At 37.5% G+C, this 23,942-nt stretch overlaps 1 protein-coding gene across 7 annotated transcripts in view; it reads left to right on the top strand.

Moving 5' to 3' along the window:
- The window catches only part of Eml5 (EMAP like 5), a 115,352-nt gene that overhangs the window by 3,469 nt on the left and 87,941 nt on the right, over nucleotides 1-23,942 (top strand). For all 7 annotated transcript variants that reach the window (XR_008218341.1, XM_052738733.1, XM_052738732.1 and 4 more), the window contains exons 2-4: nucleotides 10,105-10,264; nucleotides 16,487-16,585; nucleotides 19,359-19,427. Coding sequence is in view for 6 of the 7 variants with exons in the window: in XM_052738733.1 (XP_052594693.1) it covers nucleotides 10,105-10,264; nucleotides 16,487-16,585; nucleotides 19,359-19,427 (328 nt within the window). In the remaining variant the exon portion in view is untranslated. The remainder of the gene's footprint in view (nucleotides 1-10,104; nucleotides 10,265-16,486; nucleotides 16,586-19,358; nucleotides 19,428-23,942) is intronic.

Here is a 23,942-nt window from a genome sequence, read left to right as displayed (position 1 = left end):
AAACTTTTGCTAATTGGTCCCCTCCCCCACAAAGGATTTTGTAGCTATTAATTTACATTTTTTTTGTTACTGCCAATCAACATTTATTTGGCAAAGTAGTGGATATTATCAGAAGTTTTCAAATCATGTATACCAGGACGGACCATGAATAGGATATAGTTAACTTGGTGTGTTTTCACATTAACCTCTGGTTTATTCAATTGTCCACATTTTATAGATCTAGAGCTTGAAATGTTTAAAAATAAATCCATCTATTCCTTCAAAAAAGACTATTTCTCCCTATTTTCCTTGAAGACTCACCTTAAATATTCTGGGAAACAGCACTACCCAGTGTCATACTCTCGTGCTATGACAGAATATTTAAAATTTGTTTTGCTGTCTGCATCATCTCCGTTTACCTTTGGTTCTGTTTTGCTATAGCCATTTCTCTCAGGATCGCCAATGACTTCACACACTGCCAAATGCAGTGGCTAATTATCAGTTTATGTCCTTTTCAATTTCTGTCACCATTTGACCTATTTGGTCATGCCCATCTTATTAGGATACTTTCCAAAAAATTCCAAAAATTGTACAAACGTTGATATGTGTATATATTATATAATATGTAAGTCTGTGTAAAATATTTGTGTCCTTAAACATTTATCATTTCTTTTTGCTGAAAACATTGAAAGTCCTTCTAGCTGTATGAAATAGAGAGTACATTTTCATTAACTGTAGCCATCCTACTGTGCAGTACCACACTTCTTACTCCTAACTATAACTTAGGACTCACTGATCGTCTTTTTCCATCCCTACCTTCTGTCTTGTTTTCCCTAGTCTCTTATGAGCACCATTCTACTCTCAGGTTGTATGAGATCAGTTCAAAACACAGTTCCCTATATGAGAGAGAGCTTGTAATTTGTTTTATTTTACTTAGCAGTGATCTCAAGTTCTAACTATGTTGTCAAAACGATGGGATTTTGTCCTCTTTGTGGCAGAATAGTAGTGTGTGTGTGTGTGTGTGTGTGTGTGTGTGTGTGTGTGTGTGTGTGTATAAAGCTAAGGAGAAAGAATCAGGACTATTAAGAACATTTTTTTGTAGGTGCTCAGACAGGGTGGAAGGGAAGCCTCACTGTTCAGGTGATACTCTAGAGACTTGGAGGTGAGGAAATATACTGTGTTGGAATCTGAGTAAAGGATAGATTAGGCAAAGAGATTCTTCTCTATGGAAGTTCTGAAGTAGAAGGCCTAATGGATTTCAGGAACAATAAGGAAATTTGTGTGTCTGGAGTAGCATGAACTTGGGATCAGTGAGGTAAAGATGAGATGGAGTAGATTGTGTAGGACCTTGCTGAGTGGAGTTTTGGCCTTTTCTCTGAGACTGGAAGTTCTTTTTTTAAACAATTGTAGTGGTTTGAATAAGAATGGTCCCCAGAGGCTCATTGATTTGAATGCTTAGTCATCAGGTAGTGGCACTACTTGAGAAGGAATAGGAAGTATAGCCTTGTTGGAAGAGTTATAGCATTGTTGGAGTAGGTGTGGCTTTATTGGAGGAAGTGTGTCACTAGCGGTGGGCTTTTAGGTTCCAAAGATCAAGCCAGGCCCAGAGTCTCTCTTCTCCTGTTGCCTTTGGATCTAGATGTAGAACTCCCAGCTACTTCTCCAGCACCATGTCTGCCTGCATGCCACCATGCTCCCTGCCATAATGATAATAGACTAAAACTCTGAAACTGTAAGCAAGCCCCAATTAAATGCTTTCCTTTATAAGAGTTGCCATGATCATGGTGTCTCTTCACAACAATAGAGCACTGACTAAGACAACAATTTAATGAAGTTGCTGGCTTGGAGAATAATGAAGTACTGGCTTGGAGAATAATAAAGTAATGGCTTGGAGAATAATGAAGTCACACAGGCTTCTATATTCAGAATATGCTGGAGAGGAGGAGCAGGAGGGAAGCAGGGAAACCACTGAGGGGCCTGTTGTAGGACTTCTTTCCAGAAGTATTGGTGGCTTGGACCAGTCACGAGGTATTGGGAAGAGTAACAGTGAAAGCAGTGAGGAAGGAAAAATTCCGAGCGTATTTTAAAGATTAATGAATCAGATGTAGATTGTGAGAGAAAAGGAAGATCAATAATGACTGCTGTGGGATGGTCTGTATGTCAAATCTGTTGCTCTGATTGGTCAATAAATAAAACACTGATTGGCCAGTGGCCAGGCAGGAAGTATAGGTAGGACTAACAGAGAGGAGAATTGAGAGAACAGGAAGGCGGAGGGAGACGCTACCAGCCGTCGCCATGACAAGCAGCATGTGAAGATGCCAGTAAGCCACAAGCCACGTGGCAAGGTATAGATTTATAGAAATGAATTAATGTAAGTTGTAAGAATGAGATAGCTAGAAGCCTGAGCCATTAGGCCAAACAGTTTAAATAATATAAGCATCTGTGTGTTTATTTTATAAGTGGGCTGTCAGATTGCCTGGGCTTGATGGGACCCAGAGAGAAAATTCTCCAGCTACAAATGACCACAGAAATTTTTATCAGAACATCTGGAGAATTGGAGTTAGCAGTTATTGAGTTGGGAAAGATTATAGGAAGCATTTTCTGTTTGTGGAGGAAGGGAAAAAAAATCAAAAGCCCTGTGTTAGAAGAGTTCAATTTAAGATACTTCATAGACATGTAAGTGGGGTTGTAAATTAGACAGCTGAACATATATCCTGTAACTCAAGGAAGCAGCCTGGTATGGCTGGTATAAATTGGGGAAGTAGTGAATCCATGAATCTCCATGAAGTCACCAGGGTAGCAAGTATAGACAGAGAATGGATCTGGAAATGGGTTTCTGTTGTGCTCCAATAGTCAAATGCATGGGAGATAAAAATGAAATAAGAAAAATGTGGCCAGAGGAGCAGAAGGGAAAGTGAAGAGTGTGGGGATATCAAGATATGACCAAGCCTGCTTCCCATTAGTGAAGATGTTAGCTGTCTTGTAGTTATTACATTGCAGTTATAAGACCTGCCCAGGAGACCATTATGTCCAAATGATCAGGGGAAAGGAGGTCCAGGAAGAAGTCAAAATGGGTTGTTATTAATACATAATACAGCACCCCTTAGGATATTCCAGCAGCTCCTATTTACTTTGTTATAAAACAACCAACCAAACAATGGCATGTGACTGGCAGCCCTAGAGTTTTAATACTCACAGTGTGGTCTTCAGATTAGCAATAGGAACATTACCTGAAAACTTCAGAGAAATGCAGATTTTTATGTCTTACACATGTGACTCAGCTTTCTGTAATTGTGATACAGTACCTGAGAAAGGGATTTAAAAGGAGAAAATCTAAGTTTCGCTTATGGTTTTCAGAGATTTCAGTTGAAATTTGAGTGTCTTTTGTTGCTAAGGGCCTGAGGCAAGGCAGAATATCATGGTGCAGTGCAAATGGCAGAGGAGACTGCTGACTTCAGGACAGCCAGGAAGGGGTAGAGAGGGAGGGGAAGAGGACCAGCGGGAAGGAAGGGGTGAATGAGCAAGGGAGAGGACAGGGAAGGGAGAGAAAAATAATCTGGAAGTTGTGTGCTAACTGCACTTCTGAACTAAAGGAGACATTCATTCTCCTTCCCATTATATTAAATCTATGTCTTTACATCCTCTGTCAGGACACTGCTGCCCACAGTGTGGAAAGCTGTATTTCATACTCATTTTAGTACATGAGGGGGGATGCTAGTCTAGATTATTCACTTGTGATCTTTTTGGTACCTGCAGTCTTGAGCAGTGGAGGCCACACTACATGTAACATATAGATTGTTTTTTGTTTAATATTATAACAGAAGCTTTTCCTAATATTATGGGAAAATCCCCATACTTTTAGGTGGTGTTAAAGTTTTTGCTATTATAAAGGATGGAATGAAAGCATTTTCTTAAGGGTTGTTCATTTGTTGAGGATTATTTTATTCAAAATTTTGTTTTAACTTTAGCAGCTTTTTTGGAAATCTAGTTAACAAATATTGATTGATTGACTACATGTGCTGATCATTGCTTTAGATGCTTAGGGTTCAAAATGAAGAAAAAAGTGTGTGTGTGTGTGTGTGTGTGTGTGTGTGTGTGTGTGTGTGTGTGTGTGAAGTTTCTGCCCTCTTGGTTGGTATATAGATTTTAATGGGAAGAGTTAGATCATATATATACAATAGTAATTTTAGATACTTGATAATTCCTGTAAATGCATTAGGATAATGTATAGAATGTATTGAAATCACCGTGAGTATTTAGAGAAAGTTTCTTAGTGCAAAATACGTTTGACCTAAAGGATAAATGAGGCAAAGATTTTGGAGATCATTCTAGACAAAAACGTTAAAAGTACAATTTTCTTCACTTTTTTAATGAGACAGACAGGTATAGTGGCTAGAATGAACAAGAGGGAGAATGGTACAGGTTAAGGTTGGAGAACATTCTGAGGAATTCCATCCAGATAGGATTTTATTCTAGACCAATGGGGAGCTGGTGGAGAGTTTTAACCAAGTGACTGGTAAGGTCAAATTTATGTTGCTTTGGAAGGTTACTCTGGGGTCATTTAGATGGCTCAGCAGGTACAGGTGCTTGCCATACAAGCCTGCTGGCCTGAGTTTGATCCCCAGAACCCACATGAGAGTGGAAGTAAAGAACAAACTTCACAAAGTTGTCCTCTCATTTTCACATACACTCTGTTGCATGCTCTACTCCCAGTAAAATAAATGAAATACAAGTTTTTATTTTGTCTTTGCTTGGTTTTTAAAATCATTCTGGCTATATTGAGGGAAGTATAAAAGGGAGCAATGAAGAAAAGAAGGTTATTGGCAGAAGACTACTGAAGTAGTCCTGGTATAAGATGAATGCTGGTCTGAGTGAAGATTACAGAGATAAGATAAGATAAGGGTGATGATATAGGGAAGAAGAGGCTAATGGAATTATGTGCTAACTGCAAAAGAAGTAGTGAGTAATAAATTCGTGATCCAAGCAGTATAGTGCTTGAGGTTTTAGTAGAGCAATAAGACAAGAGAAGGAAATAAAAGGAATACAAGTAGGAAAAAGAAGACAGAGTATCCCTTTGTTTGCAGATGGTGATTCTATATATGAAAGATCCTAAAGACTCCACCAAAAACCTCTTAGAACTGAGAGATACTTTTATCAAAGTGACAAAATACAAAATTAACACATAATAATCAGTAGCCTTCTTATATACATACAACAAACATACAAACATACTGAAAAAATTAAGAAAACAATCCCATTCAACATACACACACGAAAAAAAAAAACCCCACTGTAGCTGAAGGTTTTTCTGTGTTCACCCAGCTCCTGAAGCCACTCAGACCCAAATAAACACACACACAGGCTAATATTATTTAAAACTGCTTGGCCATTAGCTTAGGCCTACCACTAACTACCTCTTACACTTAAACTCAGCCCATTTCTGTTAATCTATATGTTGCCACGTGTTCCATGGCTTTACCTGTGTCCCTGAATGGCGGGCTGGCATCTCCTGACTCAGCCTTCCTCTTCCCAGAATTCTCTCCTCTGTCCCACCTATACTTCTGCCTGGCTACTGGCCAATCAGCATTTTATTTATCAATCAATCAGAGCAACACCTTCACAGTGTACAGAAAGACATCCCACAACATACCACATACACACATAACCCAAAAAAACAACTAAACAAAAAACCTGCAAAAACAAATAAACAAAAAACCAAATCCCATTTCTAGAAACCAGTCTAACCAAGGAAATGAAAGACTTCTACAATGATAACTTTAAGACTCTGAAGAAGGAAATTGAGGAATATCCCACAAGATGGAAAGACACCCCATGATCATGAATTGGCAGAGTTCATATTGTGATAATGGCCATCCTACTAAGAGCACTCTACAGATTTGAGCACCCCAATCAAAATGCCAGGACCTTTCTTCACAGACATAGAAAACAAGCAAACAAAATTTGTTCGGAGGTACAAAAGACCAAGAGTAGCCAAAGCAATCTTGAACAAAAAGAATATTGCAGGAGGCATCACTATACCTAGTTTTAAATTGTATTACAGAGCCATGGTAATATAAATAGCATTGTACTGGGCCAAAACCAGACATATAGATCAGCATAGCTACGGCTACTGGATCTTTGACAGAGATGCCAAAAATACACATTGGAGGAATGATGGCATCTTAAACAAGTGGTACTGGTAAACCTAGATTTCAGTATTCAGAAAAATGGAACTAGATCCTTACCTTTAATCTTCACAAAGCACAACTTCAAATGGATAAAGGACCTTAATATAAGAACTGATACCCGAAAATTGCTAGATTACTAAGTAGGGAGTACACTTCAACTTATAGGCATAGGTAAGGACTTTTTAAATAGGGCTCAGGAAGTTTAGGAATAAGATCAACAATTGACAAATGAGATCTCATGAAACTAAAAAAAACTTCTTTACAACAAGAAAATGGTTCATCAAGAGAAGAGGCAGACCATAGAATGGGAGGAAATCTTTGCTAGCTATACAGTTGACAGAGGATTTATATCTAGGTAATTAATATCTAGATAACTAAACAACAACATCAACAAAACTGAATCACCAGGAAAACAAAACAACTCAGTTTTTAAAATGGGCTGTGGAATTGAACAGAACATTAAAAGAAAAAAAAAAGACATACAAATGGCTACTAAACACTTTAAAAAGTGTTCAACATCCTTAGCCATCAGTGAAATATAGATTAAAACGATATTAAATTTTCACTACCATGCATGGCTTCCCTCTTGTTGAGTAGACTTTAAGTCCAATTAGAGAGCTATTGGTTACTGCCAACATATATGTGCCACTATTGCCATGCTGGTTATTGTGGTTCATAGCTGTCATAGCTAAGTAGGACTATTGGTTGCTTGCCTCTCTTAGAAACATTCCCACTGCCTTCTGGTACCATGAAAGCTAGTCCTAATGAAGGAGGCTTTCAGGTCAGACCTAGCTCAGGTCCTCTGGGTTTTGTGTCCAAAGTACAAGTAGGGACTTGCCTTCCATTTCTAGGAGGCAACCAAGTACAACAGCAATGGCTCTAATGTTTTGAGAGTCTCTTAGACAGCTCTGACCAACGATTCAAAAGGGGGCTTCTATATCAGAGAGGCTGTACCTATGAAGTCTTATCAATGTGCATGGCTGCCTACACAAGACCTGAACAAGGATGGCATCAATGGGCATACTAATATGGAAGGGGGAAAGCCTGCAGGGTCTCAATCCTAGACAGAAGACTAGGGGAAACTGGGGAATTCTAAGAGAGGGAGAAATGGTTTTCCCCAGGGAAGAGCTTCCCAATTGGTTATCCCATACCAAGTGGTCAGCCCTGAGATCATATACATATAGGTAACATTATACAGACTGAGAAGGTTGTATTTATGTACTTAGGAATATATATTTAATAACAAAGAAAAATGGCCATGAATTGAGAGAGAGAGCAAGAGGGTGCATAGGACGGGGTAGAAGAAAGAAAGGAATAGGAGCGAAATGATGCATTTATATTATAATTTATAACATAAAATTATTTAAAAAACTACTTTAAGAGTCCATCCTTTTTCTATCCAGAATGGCTAAGATTAAAAAAAGAAGAAGAACAAGAAAGATAAATGACAACAAATGCTGGTGTGGGTGTGACAAAAGGGGAACTCTTTTACATTGTTATAGTGCTAGAGCCTGCTTATGGGGGCCATTCTGACTCAAACTCCACACTATGTATGGAGGTAACCAACCACCCTCTTGATTGGATTTGAGGCCTGCTCCACAGGAGGGAGTTCATGCCTGATACTGTAGACATGGTCAAAACCCATGGCTAGGGAAGTCATAGGCTCTTTTGGAGAACCCATTATTACTGGAGGAAAGGGAGGAGTGCTGTTAAATGCTTTCTCTGGACATGGCATGGCTCTTTGTTGTATGGCATTTCCCTCAGAATTGAAACATTCCTTCTGGGAGGGAAGGGGAGGCTCATGAGACTTAAACAAATAGTCATAAGTCTGGGGGAACATAAACTTGGAAGATTCTTGAAGGCCCCTTGTCAGAGTATAAAAAGGAGAGAAAGACTGATGGAGGAGGAGACTGACTAGCTGAGCTCGAGGGAGAGTCTCAGACTGGCAGCTGCTGCTGCACGCTGTGTAGAGAGCTCCAAGATTGTAGCCTTTGTGAGTTGTCACCTGTGTTGGGGTGGCTTTTCAGTGATGCAGCTGCTTTCGACTCATCCTTGTTCCACGTGGCTCCTCACTCATACTCTTATTAGTGATTCCAATAAGAACTTGGGTTCACTAAGTTGGACATTGGCATGATCTTTACTTTGGTCTGTTGTGGGTTCCTTTTGGGGGGTGAATAGACGCTTGTGTGTTGTGTTTCCCCAAAAAAAGTCTGTCACACAAGTGTTGCTTATTCCAGACATTTCACATAAATGAATCCATAGAATGTGTGGCCCTTGTGTATATATTTTTTCTGTGTAGTGTTAAAATTCAGAGTTCATCTCTGTTGCAACATGCTATTAGCACTTTCTTTTTTCTCCATTCAGTGGATGAACATTTGAGCTGTCACTTTTTGCTGTTATGAATAATTTTGGCATCAACATTTGTGTACAAATCTTGTGTGGACATATGTTTTTACTCCTTTTAGGAATGTATCTAGAAATATAATTGCCGCATCCTATAGTAACTCTGCTAAACGGTTCTTCAAACTGGCTCGATTTTACAGTCCCACAAATAATATTTGAAGGATCCAATTTTCTATATTATTTTTATTTCATTATGACTGGTACTTTGAGAGGGATTCTGTTGATCTTAGATCAATTTAAGAAGCATTGCCATCTTGAGACTATTACATCCTTTCAAGCGTAGACCTGCTGTGATTTTTCTGTTTAGACCTTTTAAAATGGTTTACAGTCGGGCTTCTAGATTTCAGTCTAGAAGGAATAACTGCCTTAAGTTTATTATTATATTCGCTCTTGTTGGTGCTTCTGTAATCTGGATTTTCTTGATGTGTGTGTGTGTGTGTGTGTGTGTGTGTGTGTGTGTGTGTGTGTTCTCTGCTAGTGTATGGAAATGCATTTCATTGTCTTTTTTTTTTAAGGCAAATCTGATATTTTAAACTCACTTGTAGAAACATTTATCAAGTAGAATTTTGTTGTTGTTCCCTGCCTTCTGCTGATGTATGTGCATAGACCTTACTAATTGTTAGGTTTTTGTCTTACTCTTAAAGACCTGTTGACCACTTTCTGTAAATTCCACGTCACATTGCTGTTTTTTATAATGAGATTTGTAATTTATTACTGTTACAGTGTAAGCGTTACCAAATGCCACTTTAGACATTAAGATTTAGCCATCTTTTTTCCATTTTCATGTATGTATAATATGGTTTATAATGTACATTTGCATATGCATGTTTGTGGGTGCACATGTTTGGGTGCATGTGCCTATGGGTATGAGTGCATGCCTGAGATTGATGCTGGGAATCATCCTCGATTGCCCTCGTACCTTTTTCAGTGAGGCCAGGACTCTCAGTCACACCTGGAGCTCTCTGATACAGCTATTTCTTGCTAACAAGCTTGCCTTGGGGATCCTCTGCTCTCCGAGGTTGGAATTACAGGTGGTCTGCCATGTCCACATGGTATTTAGTGGGTTCCAGGAGTATGAGCTCCAGTCTTCATGTTCTCATGGCAAGTGCTTAACCATGGAGCCAGCCCCTGGATTTAGTCCAATATTAGTCAATAAAAGGAACGGTATGATAGAATAGAAGGCTTGCAACATGAATACCAAATGAAAAAATGGCATGTGATAGATAGGTTGCTACAAATTTGTTGCTGTAATTCTGTTGATCTTTTGTAAGATCTCTTTTCTTGAGAAGTTTATGCACACTGTATGGAGTTTATGAAGGCTATAATTAGTTTATCATTAACTTTATAAAGTATATTATTAAGTATTCTTAGCAAGAATTTTTATGGAAATTATTTATAAATACCAATTATTTAAGAGGAACAAAGTCTAATGTTGATATTAGATGTAAATACAAATATCTATATCAAATGCTATAAAAGTTTGGTAAGCAATTTTCAAGTCTTATTGTTTACTTATTTATTCTTTATTTTTTAGTCTTGCACTGCATCCTGAACGAGTGTTGGTAGCAACAGGACAAGTTGGGAAAGAACCTTACATCTGTGTTTGGGATTCTTACACTGTTCAGACCGTGTCTGTTCTGAAGGATGTTCATACACATGGTATAGCTTGCTTAGCATTTGACTTAGATGGACAGGTATGTGATAATTTTCCTCCTTTTTATCAATTTTTGTTTTTAAATACTTGCTATAATAAATCATTATATTTATAATATAGAATTGAAAAACAATTGATTAAAAAGTATTTGTTTAATCCAAAGGTGATAAAGTATAAATGAGATGGGTGGATAACATAGCTAACAAAAATAAAAACAACAAGGGGTATTGATTTCATCATTACAAAGAACTTTCTCAGTCAAATTGTTCTAAAAGCCAAAGAAACTCTCATCCAATGGAATATTACCTGGTTGTTACAGAAAATCTTATCTGTAACTGTTTTCCAAGTAAGGTATTAAGGAAGTGCATATGGAAGTTACCTTAGGAAAATTAAGTTTCTGTGAGTAGACCTGTATATATTTTAATTTTCAGTTACTTTAAAGTTTTTCTTTTGTTATTATGTTTTATTGAAAATGAGACAATGTCTATGAGTTACTTTTCTACAAAATCAAAGGTTAAAACAATGATATAATTATCACCTTACTGGCTGATTGGTTTCCAAATTATCCTCTAATAAGCCAAGACTTTTTGTAGTTCTATATAGAAGCTGTTACGACTAAAACATATTTTTTTTTTTTTTTTTTTTTTTTGGTTTTTCGAGACAGGGTTTCTCTGTGTAGCTTTGCGCCTTTCCTGGAACTCGCTTTGGAGACCAGGCTGACCTCGAACTCACAGAGATCCGCCTGGCTCTGCCTCCCGAGTGCTGGGATTAAAGGCGTGCGCCACCACCGCCCGGCAAAAACATATTTTTAAAGTGCTATGGTTAATTTATAGTTGTTAAATATTTTGAGTTTAAATTAGATTTTAAAATAATTTTAAGATACAGAAAATTTTAATTACTTGTTTTTTATTATTGTTGTGGATCTAGATTCTAGATCTAGTTTGTAGTATGTTGTATCCTAGAGAAAATGATAGTCAGTAGATACCTTATAATTTTCCCCGAGGCATAACACCATTGAGTCCTGCAGTCTGTGACTTGTAGCTGTAAATTTCTCTGGTCCTACCCGGCCCCACAGTCCCATGTTTCCCTGGTCCCACCCAGCCCCACAGTCTTGCAGCTACTTATAAAATAATCACTCAGAGGCTTAATATTAATTGCAAATTATATAGCCTATGGATCAGGCTTCTTGCTAGCTACCTATTATAACTTAACTCAACCCATTTCTATTGATCTATATGTTGCCATGTGGCTGTGGCATTACCGGTCTGTTGGCATCTTGTTGCTCCTTCAGCTGCAGGCTGGCATCTCCTCGACTCTATCATCCTTCCCCTCCTCTTCAGTTTGAATATACCTTACCTATCTAACCTTATCCTGCCCTGCCAAATGGCCAATGCAGCTTTATTTATTAACCAATCAGAGCAACACATATTTACAGCACACAGAAAGATATCCTACAGCAGTGACTTTCTGGTAAGGGATCTGTGAAGACTTCACTGGAGCCTCTTTTTACCACTGCTTTTAAGTTTCATGGTGATTAGCAATTATGAAAACTCAATTCATCTCCTATGTTTGCTAGTATCTTTCAAGTCCTTTATGTCTTATAAGAATTTCATTTTTCCTTCTTAAAAGAAAGAATATCTTTCTTACACCAAAGGAGTATAAAACATTATTAAACAAATCTACAAAACTAGCTTAATTAATTAACATATAAGGTGTTTTGAAATTTAAGATGTTTTTAACTGTAAAAGTCTAAGTATCCTTTAGATATAGATAATTTCCTCTTCATTTTTAAAGTTCCCCTTTATTTATAATATATCACATTGCTGAGATGTATTTATAGTACATTGCATTGCTGAGATGTCCCTCCCATGGCGTTTACTGCTTGGAAGCACTTCACCTTGCTTACTTTGAGCTAGTTCCATGAGAAATTGTGAATACTTGTATTTTATCATCATGTCTTCATGAAGGCATGTTATTAAAATTTAAACTTAGAAAACCATAGAGGTATGGAGTACATACTATGTGCCTGGCATTTTCCTAAGCGTGCATGATTTCATTTAATCCTCATGACAGCCCTATGAATTAGATTCTGTTATTATCTCTGCTTTGCAGAAAGAGAAACTGAGACTGAGAAAGGTTAAAAAACTTGTCCCAGGTTAACAGCTAGAGTGGAACCTGAGCAGGAACCAGGTCTCATACTCCAAAGCTCATGTTTCTAACAGCAATGCTTTACTGCCCCCCAAACATGTTAACTTAGGAGGTAGTTGTTTATCTATCAAAAGGAATTCATCCTTTGAAGAGTACAGTTAATGTAAGGAACTATTGGAAATTGAAGATAAGGAAATTATTTTAATGTCATAATTTGTAAAATATATTTGAGCAAATATGCCCATTTATATAACTCCTTATAAGATACTGAGTAGGAAATATTGTCTAACATTTTCATTTTCTGCTAGATTTGAAAGCATATATGTGATAATTTAGGATTTATCCAATTAGCGAGTTTCCTACCAGGTGGCAATGCTGAATGTTCTTTTCCTAAAGACTTTCTCCTAAGTGAGCTGAACACACATATTAATACTAGTAACCTGTCTTCTTGAGGATAATTAAGGCCTGAAAAGTCTATTCATAGAAATCTGTAATAAACAGGGACTGGTTTCATACAGCAATTGGAAGGAGGTAGAGGTTAACTTACCCTATAATTTATCTAAAAAAAACCCCCTCATGTTATAAAACTATAGTGTTCATTCTCTTAAAAATCGTGGTTGTGTTTGTGCATATGTGTATGTGCACATGTGCATGTGTGTGCAGATACACTTGCCTGTCCAGGCACATGTAGATGCCAGAAGTCAACACTGGGAAGTCTTCCTCAACTGTTCCTGCCACCTTATGTTTTGAGACGGGTCTCTGACTAAACCTAGAGCCCAAGTCTTTAGCTATGCTAACTGTTAAGCTAAGGAGAGCCTGGATCCACCCATGTCTGCCTCACAGTACTGGGGTTACAGATCCATGCGTGAGTGCTCAGCTTTCGATGTTGGTGCTGGGGATCTGAACCCATGTCCTCAGGCTTATGCAGCAAGCACGTCACCCACTGTGGCATCTCCCCAGCCCACGATTGTTTCTAACAGAAACATAAAGTAGAGTTCAAACTGCTCATTTCTAGAATGAGCCAAGAATAAAGTGATTTTTAAGTCTAGTTTCGCGAAAAGCCCACGAGCTGGCACTAAAATAAAATGTATCAGTTCACCTTTGTAAAATTTGTTAATTCTTACAGAATGTACAATGAAACTAAACAACCCTGCATACTAGAACTGAGCCCATTAGGTTTAAATCATAATTCTACCCAGGTGAAGCAGTTCTAACTGGGCACTAGGGGACATTTTCATTTGAACAGAGGACATGGATTTGTAAAGCTAATTATGGCTTATGGTAAATAGTATTGATGAAGGTATCAAACATTTATGCAACATTAACCATATGCAGATACTCTTCTAACCCTTTATATATGATATGTTAATGTCCATATTATCTTTACGAAGTACTTTAATCATCTCCATTTAACAGGTAAGGACAATAGGTACAGAGAGGGTTTAGGTAAACGCCCACTTCTCCTATGTAGTAGAGCATGGTGTTCAAACTTGCCGTCGATTCGTGTGCCAAACCAAGCGCTAGTAAAATTTTTATAAATCATGTAGTTAATATTTTAAGCTTTGTGGCCCGTATGGTCTTTATTGTAGCTAGTGATACCTTATTTTTTGAGATAAGGCCTGTCATTGAACCTGGAGCTGACTTATTTGGCCAGACTAGCTAGCCAGAAAGCCCAGGGATTCCCATCTCTGCGTCTTTGGCATGGGGTTAGCAGGTGTATACGGCCATACACTGATTGTTTTCTCTGGGTGGTGCTGGGACCAAACTCAGGTCTTCATGCTATGCAACTATCACTTTACCTGCTGAACCATCGTGCTAGCCTGAAGGCACTTTCACCTTCACAGACAGCATCTTCTCATTTTAAATGTCTTCAGAATTTTTGCATCTGTTTCTGTTGACTGACACCCTCCCCCAATTGTTTCTTCATCCGCTAATAATTTTTGTTAGATACTGGATAGTGTGTATGTTATATAGTTCTTAAAATGATTTATTATGTTGGCCCCCTTAAAACATTTAAACATTGTTTGATGGACCATTAAATTTCTCATTCCTTGTGAAAAGCCAATTTTTAAACATTTTACAGTGGAAAGTTGGGGAGACCTATAGTAACTTTGCTTCTGGGGTGACTGTTTTAACTTCTCTGCTAAGGTATGGCTGTCCTGGGGCCTTTAATTAACCCATGGGGTTCACAGACATACCTCCATTGTAGCTATTGAACACTTATGTTCTCAAAATTGTTTGCCTTTAGTTCCCTATTAATTGTTATTTTTCTGGAATTTCTTCTTTTCATTGTCTGAAGGTTATTGCCCTATACACAGGAAGAATGGTGTTCTCAAATCTCACCTGTAGGCAGATTTTCTTCAGCTATATAATAAGCTGTGCCTATTCTAGCCATCTTGGCCTCTGAACCCCAGGCCCTTGACAGTTGAAATAAACACATCTGCTAAAGGACTCTGCCTTTATGTGCCACAATGTAGAAATTGTCTTCTAAGTTCTCAACTTGAGCGATTGTAGAACTCACTTTATTTCTTCCCTCTCTGATGATCACAGTGCCTTGCTTACTGTGAAAATGTTTGTTTCATATGTTTTCTGTATGCCACAGCAGTGGTCAAGTTCAGACCCTGGTGTTCATTCTTGGCTAGAATTCCATCTTCCATGTTTCTTACCTCGTTCCTTTTTTCAGTCTAATTAACTCCTGTCAAACTGTATCCTCTCATCTCTTCTAATTTATTGAACTCTTTTATTGGTGAAATTATTAAGGCCACTCCACGTATTTAAAAGGGAGATTATTTTAATGGCGTAACTTACAAATGAAGGGATAGGTTGCGGGTTCTGTGAAAGACGCAGCGCAGTTTTCTCTGGAGAACTCTCCTCAGTCTACCTCTAGCGTCCTCTGGTCCAAGAAGGAAGAGAGCATGGAGCATTCTGATCTCCGGTCTTCAGGGCCCTCCCTTGGACCCGCCTTGTAGGCGTGATAGTTACCGAAGCCTCAATGGGGGTTGGAACTTCTAGACCAAAGCTGGAATGACTACCCACTACACTCTTTCACTGAGTTTTTAACCTTCATCTAGTTTTCACTTCAAGAAGTCCCATGTTTCTTTATATATCTTTGAATATTTTTTATAGTTTACTATTCCTTGCCCTTATGAAGGTGTTTTGAAGCCTTAATTTTGTTTCTGTACATGTTAAGCTTATTTTATATTGTTTATCTAATTCCAGTGTTATGTATTTTGTTAATTGTTGGGACTTGCTTATCTTCACTTATGATTACATTTCCCTGTGTTTGAATGTCTGGTTTGTTTTTACTCTGGAGCTTATTTTTATTTGAATGTCTACCTGTAGGATTTCTTTGAAGGATGGATTAAAAATTGCATTCCCCTACATTGGATTTATATTGCCTGTACCATGCTACTGAAATTTCTCAAAAACACACCAGACCTTAGAAACCCTCTGAAAGGAATTTCCCGCTTCAGGCTCATGACCAATGTAAACTTACATCACACAATGAAAGCTGATTCTGCTTTCCGATGTTCAGGGAGATTTTTCTTTTTCTTCCACAATTGCCCATTTTTTAAGAAGGAATTGCTTCTTGTTGTTCTCTGTTCTGAGGAATTTATTCCTGTAGTCAAAGACTGCAGTTCCAATCCCCATCTTGGATAAATTCCCTAGATTGTCTCTCTTATTCTTCTTTAGCCCTCAGTAAAACAAACCCAAAGAACTGAGGTAACCAGGCTTCATCTGATACATTCATAGTAAATGTCTCCTTCCCCCCGGATTCTCACCTAGGATCCTGTGTTTTGTTGTCAGTTTTTCATTTTCCGACAGTGCAACAGTGATTTAAAAGATGTGTATAGTTTCCCTAGAAGTTTTAGCATGTGGCTGGAGTTTGATTAGGATACTTCCTGGATAGTCACAGAACTGACAGTCTTTCTTTTTACTTAATTGGAAAAACTAAATGATGTACAAATATAAATGGGATGAATACATTGATATGCCTGAAATGGTGTCTGAAATATGTTTTGATGTTGTAAGTAGAATTTATTTGCCATTTATAATGTGGTAGTTATTTGAATTGTCTTTTCATTCCCTCCTGAATTTCTTGGACAAAATCCAGCGCTTGGTTTCAGTTGGACTAGATTCAAAGAATGCAGTTTGTGTTTGGGATTGGAAAAGGGGGAGAATGTTGTCCATGGCTCCTGGTCACACTGACAGAGTGAGTACCTCCTTTGGGTTTTCTAATGAACACTGGGAAGGGAAATTCTGGTAGAGAGTGTAGTGGTTGTCTTCTGTGTCTTGTCATTGTCACATGCCATAGGTAAATATACTTGTACACCTTGTGAAAAATTGGTAGTTATAGAGGAGAGGAAAGGGTGGGAAGGGAAATGTGTAATGCATTTATTAGATGATAGAATTTCCTAAAACCAAGTATAGTTAGTTACAGTTGAACAATTTCTGTAAGCATACTAAGTACCATGGGTATGTATACTTTAAATGAGGAATTTTTTTTGGTTTTGTTTTTTTGTTTGTCCAAGACAGGATTTCTCTGTGTAGCTCTGGCTATCCTGGAACTCACTTTGTAGACCAGGCTGGCCTTGAACTCACAGAGATCCAGCCTGCCTCTGCCTCCTAAGTGCTGGGATTAAAGATGTGCACCACCTCCACCTGACTAAATGAGGAACTTTATGGTATATGAAATATTAATAGAAACTTTTACAGTAAAGTTAAAATGATCCCATTGTAAATACCCCTAAAATCTTAGGTTGTGGGCCAGTGAGATGGCTCAGCAAGTAAAGGTACCTTTATACACATGCACATAAATAAATAAAAATCTAATAAATTTGAGGTTGCATATCTTCCATAGGAGTAAAACACATGATCCACTGTGTACAGCATTAGTTTGAAACTTATCTGCATACTTGCTTCATTAAAAAATCATGTATTTTTCATTTTTAAACAGTTTTATTAAAATATAATAAATATTAAAGGACTGCAGATATTTAATTTGTACTATTTGAAGAGTTGTCTATATGAAAACATAAATTATTCCCATATCAACTTTAAAATTATATGGTCTGTTTAGTTTGGTTTACCAGTATGTTGCATATGTATTATAGTTAAGATCATAGTTAAATGATCTTGCTTGTGTAAATGTAAAATTATGCTAGGAATGTTGCTGTGTGGAAGAGTACTTGCCTAGCATGACCAAGGCTGTTTGATCCCAGCTCTGTAATAAATAAATAAATAAATAAATAAATAAATAAGATAAATAAGTTTAGAGACTTAACATTTTTTATTTTGGAAACTTCTGAAAATATATATGTTTTAGATATATTATATAAGATTAATGTTAAGAATACTTTGTAGCTGGGCAGTGGTGGCACAAGCCTTTAATCTCAGCACTTGGGAGGCAGAGGCAGGGAATCTCTGTGAGTTCAAGGACAATCTGGTCTACAGAGTGAGTTCCAGGACAACCAGGGCTACACAGAGAAACACTGTCTCAAAAAAGAAACAAGCAAACAAACAAACAAAAGGAATACTTTGTAATCAAGATTTTGTTTCTTTGTTTTTTTTTTTTAATTTTGTTTTGTTTTGTTTTTAAGACAGGGTCTCTGCATAGTCCTGGTGTACTGTAACTCACTATGTAGAACAGGCTGCCCTCAAATCTGCAGAGGTCTGCCTGTTCTGCACCCCCCACCCCCAGTGCTGGGATTAAAGGTGTGCTCCACCATGCCTGGCCTTGTAATCAAGTTTTAATTAAATCTGTGATTTTATGAACCTAGATCAAAATTTAGATAAACTCTTAAAAATATCTAATTTTTTTTTTTACCAGAATAGAGTGATAGTGATACTAACTTTTAAGCATCTCTAAATGTTTTGTAGGAATTTTTGTATGTTTCTGCAGCTTGGAGAATATACTTGGTTTTGGCGAACTCTTTAAGGAGCCTGTTACATGGCTACTAGTAACTAGTAAAATGTTACCTATATCTTATTAGATAACCTTGTTCTAACTTACTTGGGTCAAAGTATTTCATAAATTTGTACCTTGAATTTGCAAACCAATTTTTGTAAAAATGGTGTTGAATGATAATGGAATTTTTAAAAATGTTGTCATTAGTATTTTAAAATCGCATAGGTGTGTTCTTATGGTGAGTTGTTAAGCAGTGTCTTGTAAGGTGTACTCTTCACTGTCTTTAGAGAGCATCACTTTGTAAATTTTTAGAGATAACAACTTCTTAGGTCAAATTATATAGTGACCAAAGAAACTTAGTGAAGAGTACCATATGGAGCAGAGCAAATGAATGATAGTTTTTATTTCATTTGTTGCTTAATTGTGTGTTTCTGTTGGATATTCTGATTTACCTGAGGTTTTTTTTTTGTAACAATGTGATTTGTGTGTACTTTGAATTAATGGAATATTTCATAAGATAAATAATATAAATAAAAGCATAAGAACTTGTAAGTTAATTCTTTTTACCTATAAACAATGAGAAAGTTAAAAAATAAAGGATAGAAATTGCTGTGAAATGAATGTTTGGATCTTTTATTAAAGTAGTTTTGATTAAATATGTCAAAGTATTCTATATTTCTCAGTATATGAGTATTCCATTTGGAATTTTGCCTCTGTAAAAATTCTCAGGCATCTACCCCATGCCTGTTGAACTATTCACATTACTTACTTGGGTCCAAGTATTCTTTAAAATTAAAAAATACATGTGTTACATTTTACTCTATTAGTTGCTCTGTAAAGTTAGTCAAAACTAAAAAATTGCTTTTATTCCTTATCACACTTATTTTTTTCTTGTAAGATTTTGAAATGCATGATCTTTTTTTCCTATAAGATTTTGAAATGCATGATCTTTTTTTCCTATAAGATTTTGAAATGCATGAGACTGCTACAATTTCTGATAGGTGAGGGTTTAGCAGGGTTTGGGCAGGGTTCTTAAGAGATACCGAGTATTTTAACCATTATTTTGATTTCTTTACAGATATTTGATATATCTTGGGATTTATACCAGCCAAATAAACTTGTCAGCTGTGGTGTAAAACATATCAAGGTACAAGAAGGTTCATTCTTTTATAGCAGTCATTTTAGGTGTTCTGTCGCTACATATATATCACATCATTAGCCACTTAGGATAGTTACAGAATTCTAACAAGACTTGTTTTAAAATGTTAAATTTTAATACTTACGTCTAGTCTAGCAAGTGCTTAATGTGTAGTTATTTTGAGACATTATAAGGGTATAAGTTTTTAAAGGGAAGTAATGAGCCACTCCCTATTAGGAGACATGGTCTAGCAAGATAGACTCTTCTCTGCGCATCTTGTTTCTTCATATTTCACTTGCGAAGTAAGATGCAAAAATAGGAAATCAAACACAAGAGGTTTTTATCTGCAGAGATAATATTGCCTCATAGAAGCAACATGGATACCACTACTGTCACTTAACCTGTGGGAGTCATTTAACCATGGTCAGGTTTTTCCCCACATTTTGAAGCTATGACAGTTCTTACCATCCTTAGAGTTGATGATTTAAAAAGCAACATATGTTCAATTGCTTTTCACAGTACCTAGCTAGGGTTATCTGAAGGGACTTCCACCTTGATAGTTACTATGCTTTTGCTTGTGCAAGCTATAGGTTTTGTTTTACTGTAGGTAGATTTTGAAGCCTATAAACTCAGTGGTGATGTTCTTTTTTTTTTTTTTTCTGAAAATAGTTTCTTTTCTCATACAATATATCCTGGTTAGAGTTCTTCCTCCCAGTACCTCCCCACCCCCTCTCCCTCCAGATCCACTCCCTTTCTGTCTCTCATTAGAAAAGAACAGACCTCCAAGAGATAACAACCACACATTATGTTTATAGTTAGTTTTAAATCGCTGGTACAAATGCCAAATACTTGTTTCTCTTCTACTGTCTTATATAATTGCTCCTGAAACAGTTAATTCTTAGTGAGTAAGGATCTGTATTCTGACATTCTTATCTGTTTGCCATCCTCCACTTGCTCCCAAGGCTTTAGGCATACATTTTAAGCACTGTGAAGATAGATATCTTTGTCTTTTTATCTAAGTTGATTCTTGATACAATATTTTATATATACATGTATATATACTAACTTATTAGACATATGTCTATACATAATATATGTTAAAAATGTCTAATAAGTAGTTGGCAAATTAATAATAAAGAGATCTTACTGATGATTTATGTTGTAAATAAAGCTAAGACTTTTAAAAAATTAATTTATTCTTCTCTTGTATATTATATCCCATCCACAGTTTCCCCTCTCTCCCTCCTCCCAGTCCTCCCTCCTCCCAGTCCCTCCCTTCTGCTCTCCTCCAGATCCACTCCTCTTCCACTTTCCTTCAGGAAAGGGCAGGCCTCCCAGGGAGATCAACCAAACATGGCATCACAAGTTACAATTAGACTAGGCACATCCCCTCATATCAAGGCTGGATGGGGCAACCCAATTGGAGGAAAAGGGTCCTAAAAGCAGGCAAGTGAGTCAGAAACAGCTCCCACTCCTGCTGTTAGGAGTCCCACAAGAACACCAAGCTACACAATCGTAACATATATGCAGAGGGCCTAGGTCAAACCCATACAGGCTCCCTGATTGTTGCTCTTATCTCTGTGAACCCCTATGAGCCCTGGTTAGTTAATTCTGTGGGCTGTGTTCTCTGGTGTCCTTTACCCCTCTGGCTCCTGCAATCCTTCCTGTCCCTTTTCCTCAGCATTCCCCGAGCTCTGCCTAATGTTTGGCTGTGGGTCTCTGCATTGACTCCCATCAGTTGCTGGATGAGGCTTCTCTGATGACCATTGTGCTAGGCTCCAGTCTATGAGTATAGCAGAATATCATTAATAGTCATTTCATTGACCTTGTGTGTGTGTGTGTGTGCGCGCCAGTTTTGTTTGCTTCTATCCTAGGTCTCTGGGCTATCCAGCCTCTGGTTCCTGGCCTTCCAGGCAGTTTCAGGTGTGGGCTTCCTCTTGTGGTATGGGTCTCAAGTTGAACTAGTTATTGGTTGGCCACTCCCACAAGTTCTGCACCACTTTTACCCCAGCACACCTTGCAGGCAGGACCAATTGTAGGTTGAAGGTTTTATAGCTGGATTGGTATCCCAGTACCTCTACTGGAGGCCTTGCTTGACTATAGAAGATGGCTGGTTTAGGCTCCATATCCCCCATTACTACAAGTCTTCCTTAGGATCACCATCGTAGATTCCAGGGAGTTTCCACTGCACTAGATTTCTGCCTCACCCTGAAATGCTCCTCAATTGCAGTCATCTCTCCCAGTGCTCTCTCCCTTCATGCCTAACCCCCCAACACCTGATCCCTTATGTTTCCATCCCCACCTGCCTCCAGTCAGTCTGTACAATCTATTCTATTTCCCCTTCCCAGGGAGATCAGTGTCCCCCAGCCCCCGCAACCCTCCTTGTTTCTTAGGTTTTCTGGGCCTGTGAACTACAGCATGAGTATCCTTTACAGCTAATATCCATTTATAAGTGAGCACATGCCATGTTTTTCTTTCTGGTCTGGGTTACCTCACTTAGGATGGTTTTTTCTAGTTCCATCCATTTGCCTGCAAATTTTATGATGTCATTGTTTTTTTTTTTTTTTTTTTTTTTTTTTTGGTTTTTCGAGACAGGGTTTCTCTGTGTAGCTTTGCGCCTTTCCTGGAACTCGCTTTGGAGACCAGGCTGGCCTCGAACTCACAGAGATCCGCCTGGCTCTGCCTCCCGAGTGCTGGGATTAAAGGCGTGCGCCACCACCGCCCGGCTGATGTCATTGTTTTTAACAGATGAGTAATACTCCATTGTGTAAATGTACCACATTTTCTTTATCCGTTCTTCAGGTGTGAGACATATAGGTTGTTTCCGGTTTCTGGTTATTATGAATAAAGCCAGTATGAACATAGTTGAACAAGTGTCCTTGTGATATGATAGTGCATCCTTTGGGTGTATGCCCAAGAGTAATATAACTGGGTCTTGAGGTAGATTGATTCCCAATTGTCTGAGAAACCACCATATTGATTTCCAAAGTGGCTGTACAAGTTTGTACTCCCACCAGCAATGGAGGAGTACTCCCCTTACTTTATACCCTCTCCAGCAAGACCTGTCACTTGTGTTTTTGATCTTAGCCATTCTTACAGGTGTAAGATGGAATCTCAGAGTTGTTTTTGATTTGCATTTCCCTGATGGCTAAAGATGTTGAACATTTACTTAAGTGTTTCTTGGCCATTTGAGATTCCTCTGTTGAGAATTTTCTGTTTAGATCTGTACCCCATTTTTAATTGGATTATTTGGTTTGTTTATGTCTAGTTTCTTGAGTTCTTAGATATTTTGGATGTTAGTCCTCTGTCAGATGTGGAGGTGGTGAAATTTTTTTCCCATTTTGTAGGATGCCATTTTATCCTATTGATGGTGTCCTTTGCCTTACAGAAGCTTTCCAGTTTCATGAGGTCCCATTTATTAATTGTTGATCTTAGTGCCTGCACTATTGGTGTTCTGTTCAAAAAGTCATCTCCTGTTTTTATGCCAATACCATGTGGTTTTTATTACTATAATTCTGTAGTAAAGCTTGAAATCAGGGATGATGATACCTTTCAAAGTTCTTTTATCATACAGGATTATTTTAGCTATATTTTTGTTTGTTTGTTTTTCCTGTATGAAGTTGAATATTGTTCATTCTAGGTCTGTAAAGAATTGTGCTGGAATTTTTATGGGAATTGGGTTCAATCTGTAGATTGCTTTTGGTAGGATGACTGCTTTTACTATGTTAATCCTACTGATCCATGAGCATGGGTAATCTTTCCATCATAGTGCCCCAGATTTCCTGGATGTTTTGTGTCAGGAATTTTTTAGATTTAGCATTTTCTCTGACCAATGTATCTATTTCTTCTATCTTATCTTCAATGCCCGAGGTTCTATCTTCCATCTCTTGTATTGTGTTGGTGTTGAGTCTGTGCTTACCTAGATTTTCCATTTCCAGAATTCTCTAAAGCTAAAACTTTTTATTTTCAGTTTTTTTAAGAGCTAATCTTCTGAGACCAAACTATATTATGAATTACATTTCTTTTCCTTTGGTAGTGACATTGAGTAGTAAGGTGGTATTTGTGTGCTAGCAGTACATGTGAAGAAACTAAGTGCCAAAGATGATTTAAAATTGCACTGCCTAGTACAGTAGTCACTAGGACATGAAGGAATTTAAACTCAAATGAGATGAAATTTAAAATCCATTTCTTCAGTCATTAGCTACAATTCACATACTCAAGAACCATGTGTTTCTGGAGTTTACTGTATTGGAAATCATTATTGTGTGTATATATATATATATACACACACATATGTGTGTATGTGTATATATTACAATATATATATTTATCCATTTATACACATATATGTGTAGAGAAGGGAGAGAGAAATTTCCATTTTCACTGTGATTCTATTTGACAGTACTGATCTGGATTCTAGGACAGAAGGGCTAGTTCCTGCTGAGTCTCAAAAGCATTTGGAAGCCTAGACTTTATTCCTCAAAGACTGTATTTCATTTCATCTCAGTAGGTGTTCAGGAATTG

Source organism: Peromyscus californicus, unplaced genomic scaffold, assembly GCF_007827085.1.
Source record: "Peromyscus californicus insignis strain IS unplaced genomic scaffold, ASM782708v3 Scaffold_15__1_contigs__length_86483966, whole genome shotgun sequence".
In the NCBI taxonomy this organism is placed as follows: Eukaryota; Metazoa; Chordata; class Mammalia; order Rodentia; family Cricetidae; genus Peromyscus; species Peromyscus californicus.
This window is presented reverse-complemented; position numbering and strand designations above follow the sequence as displayed.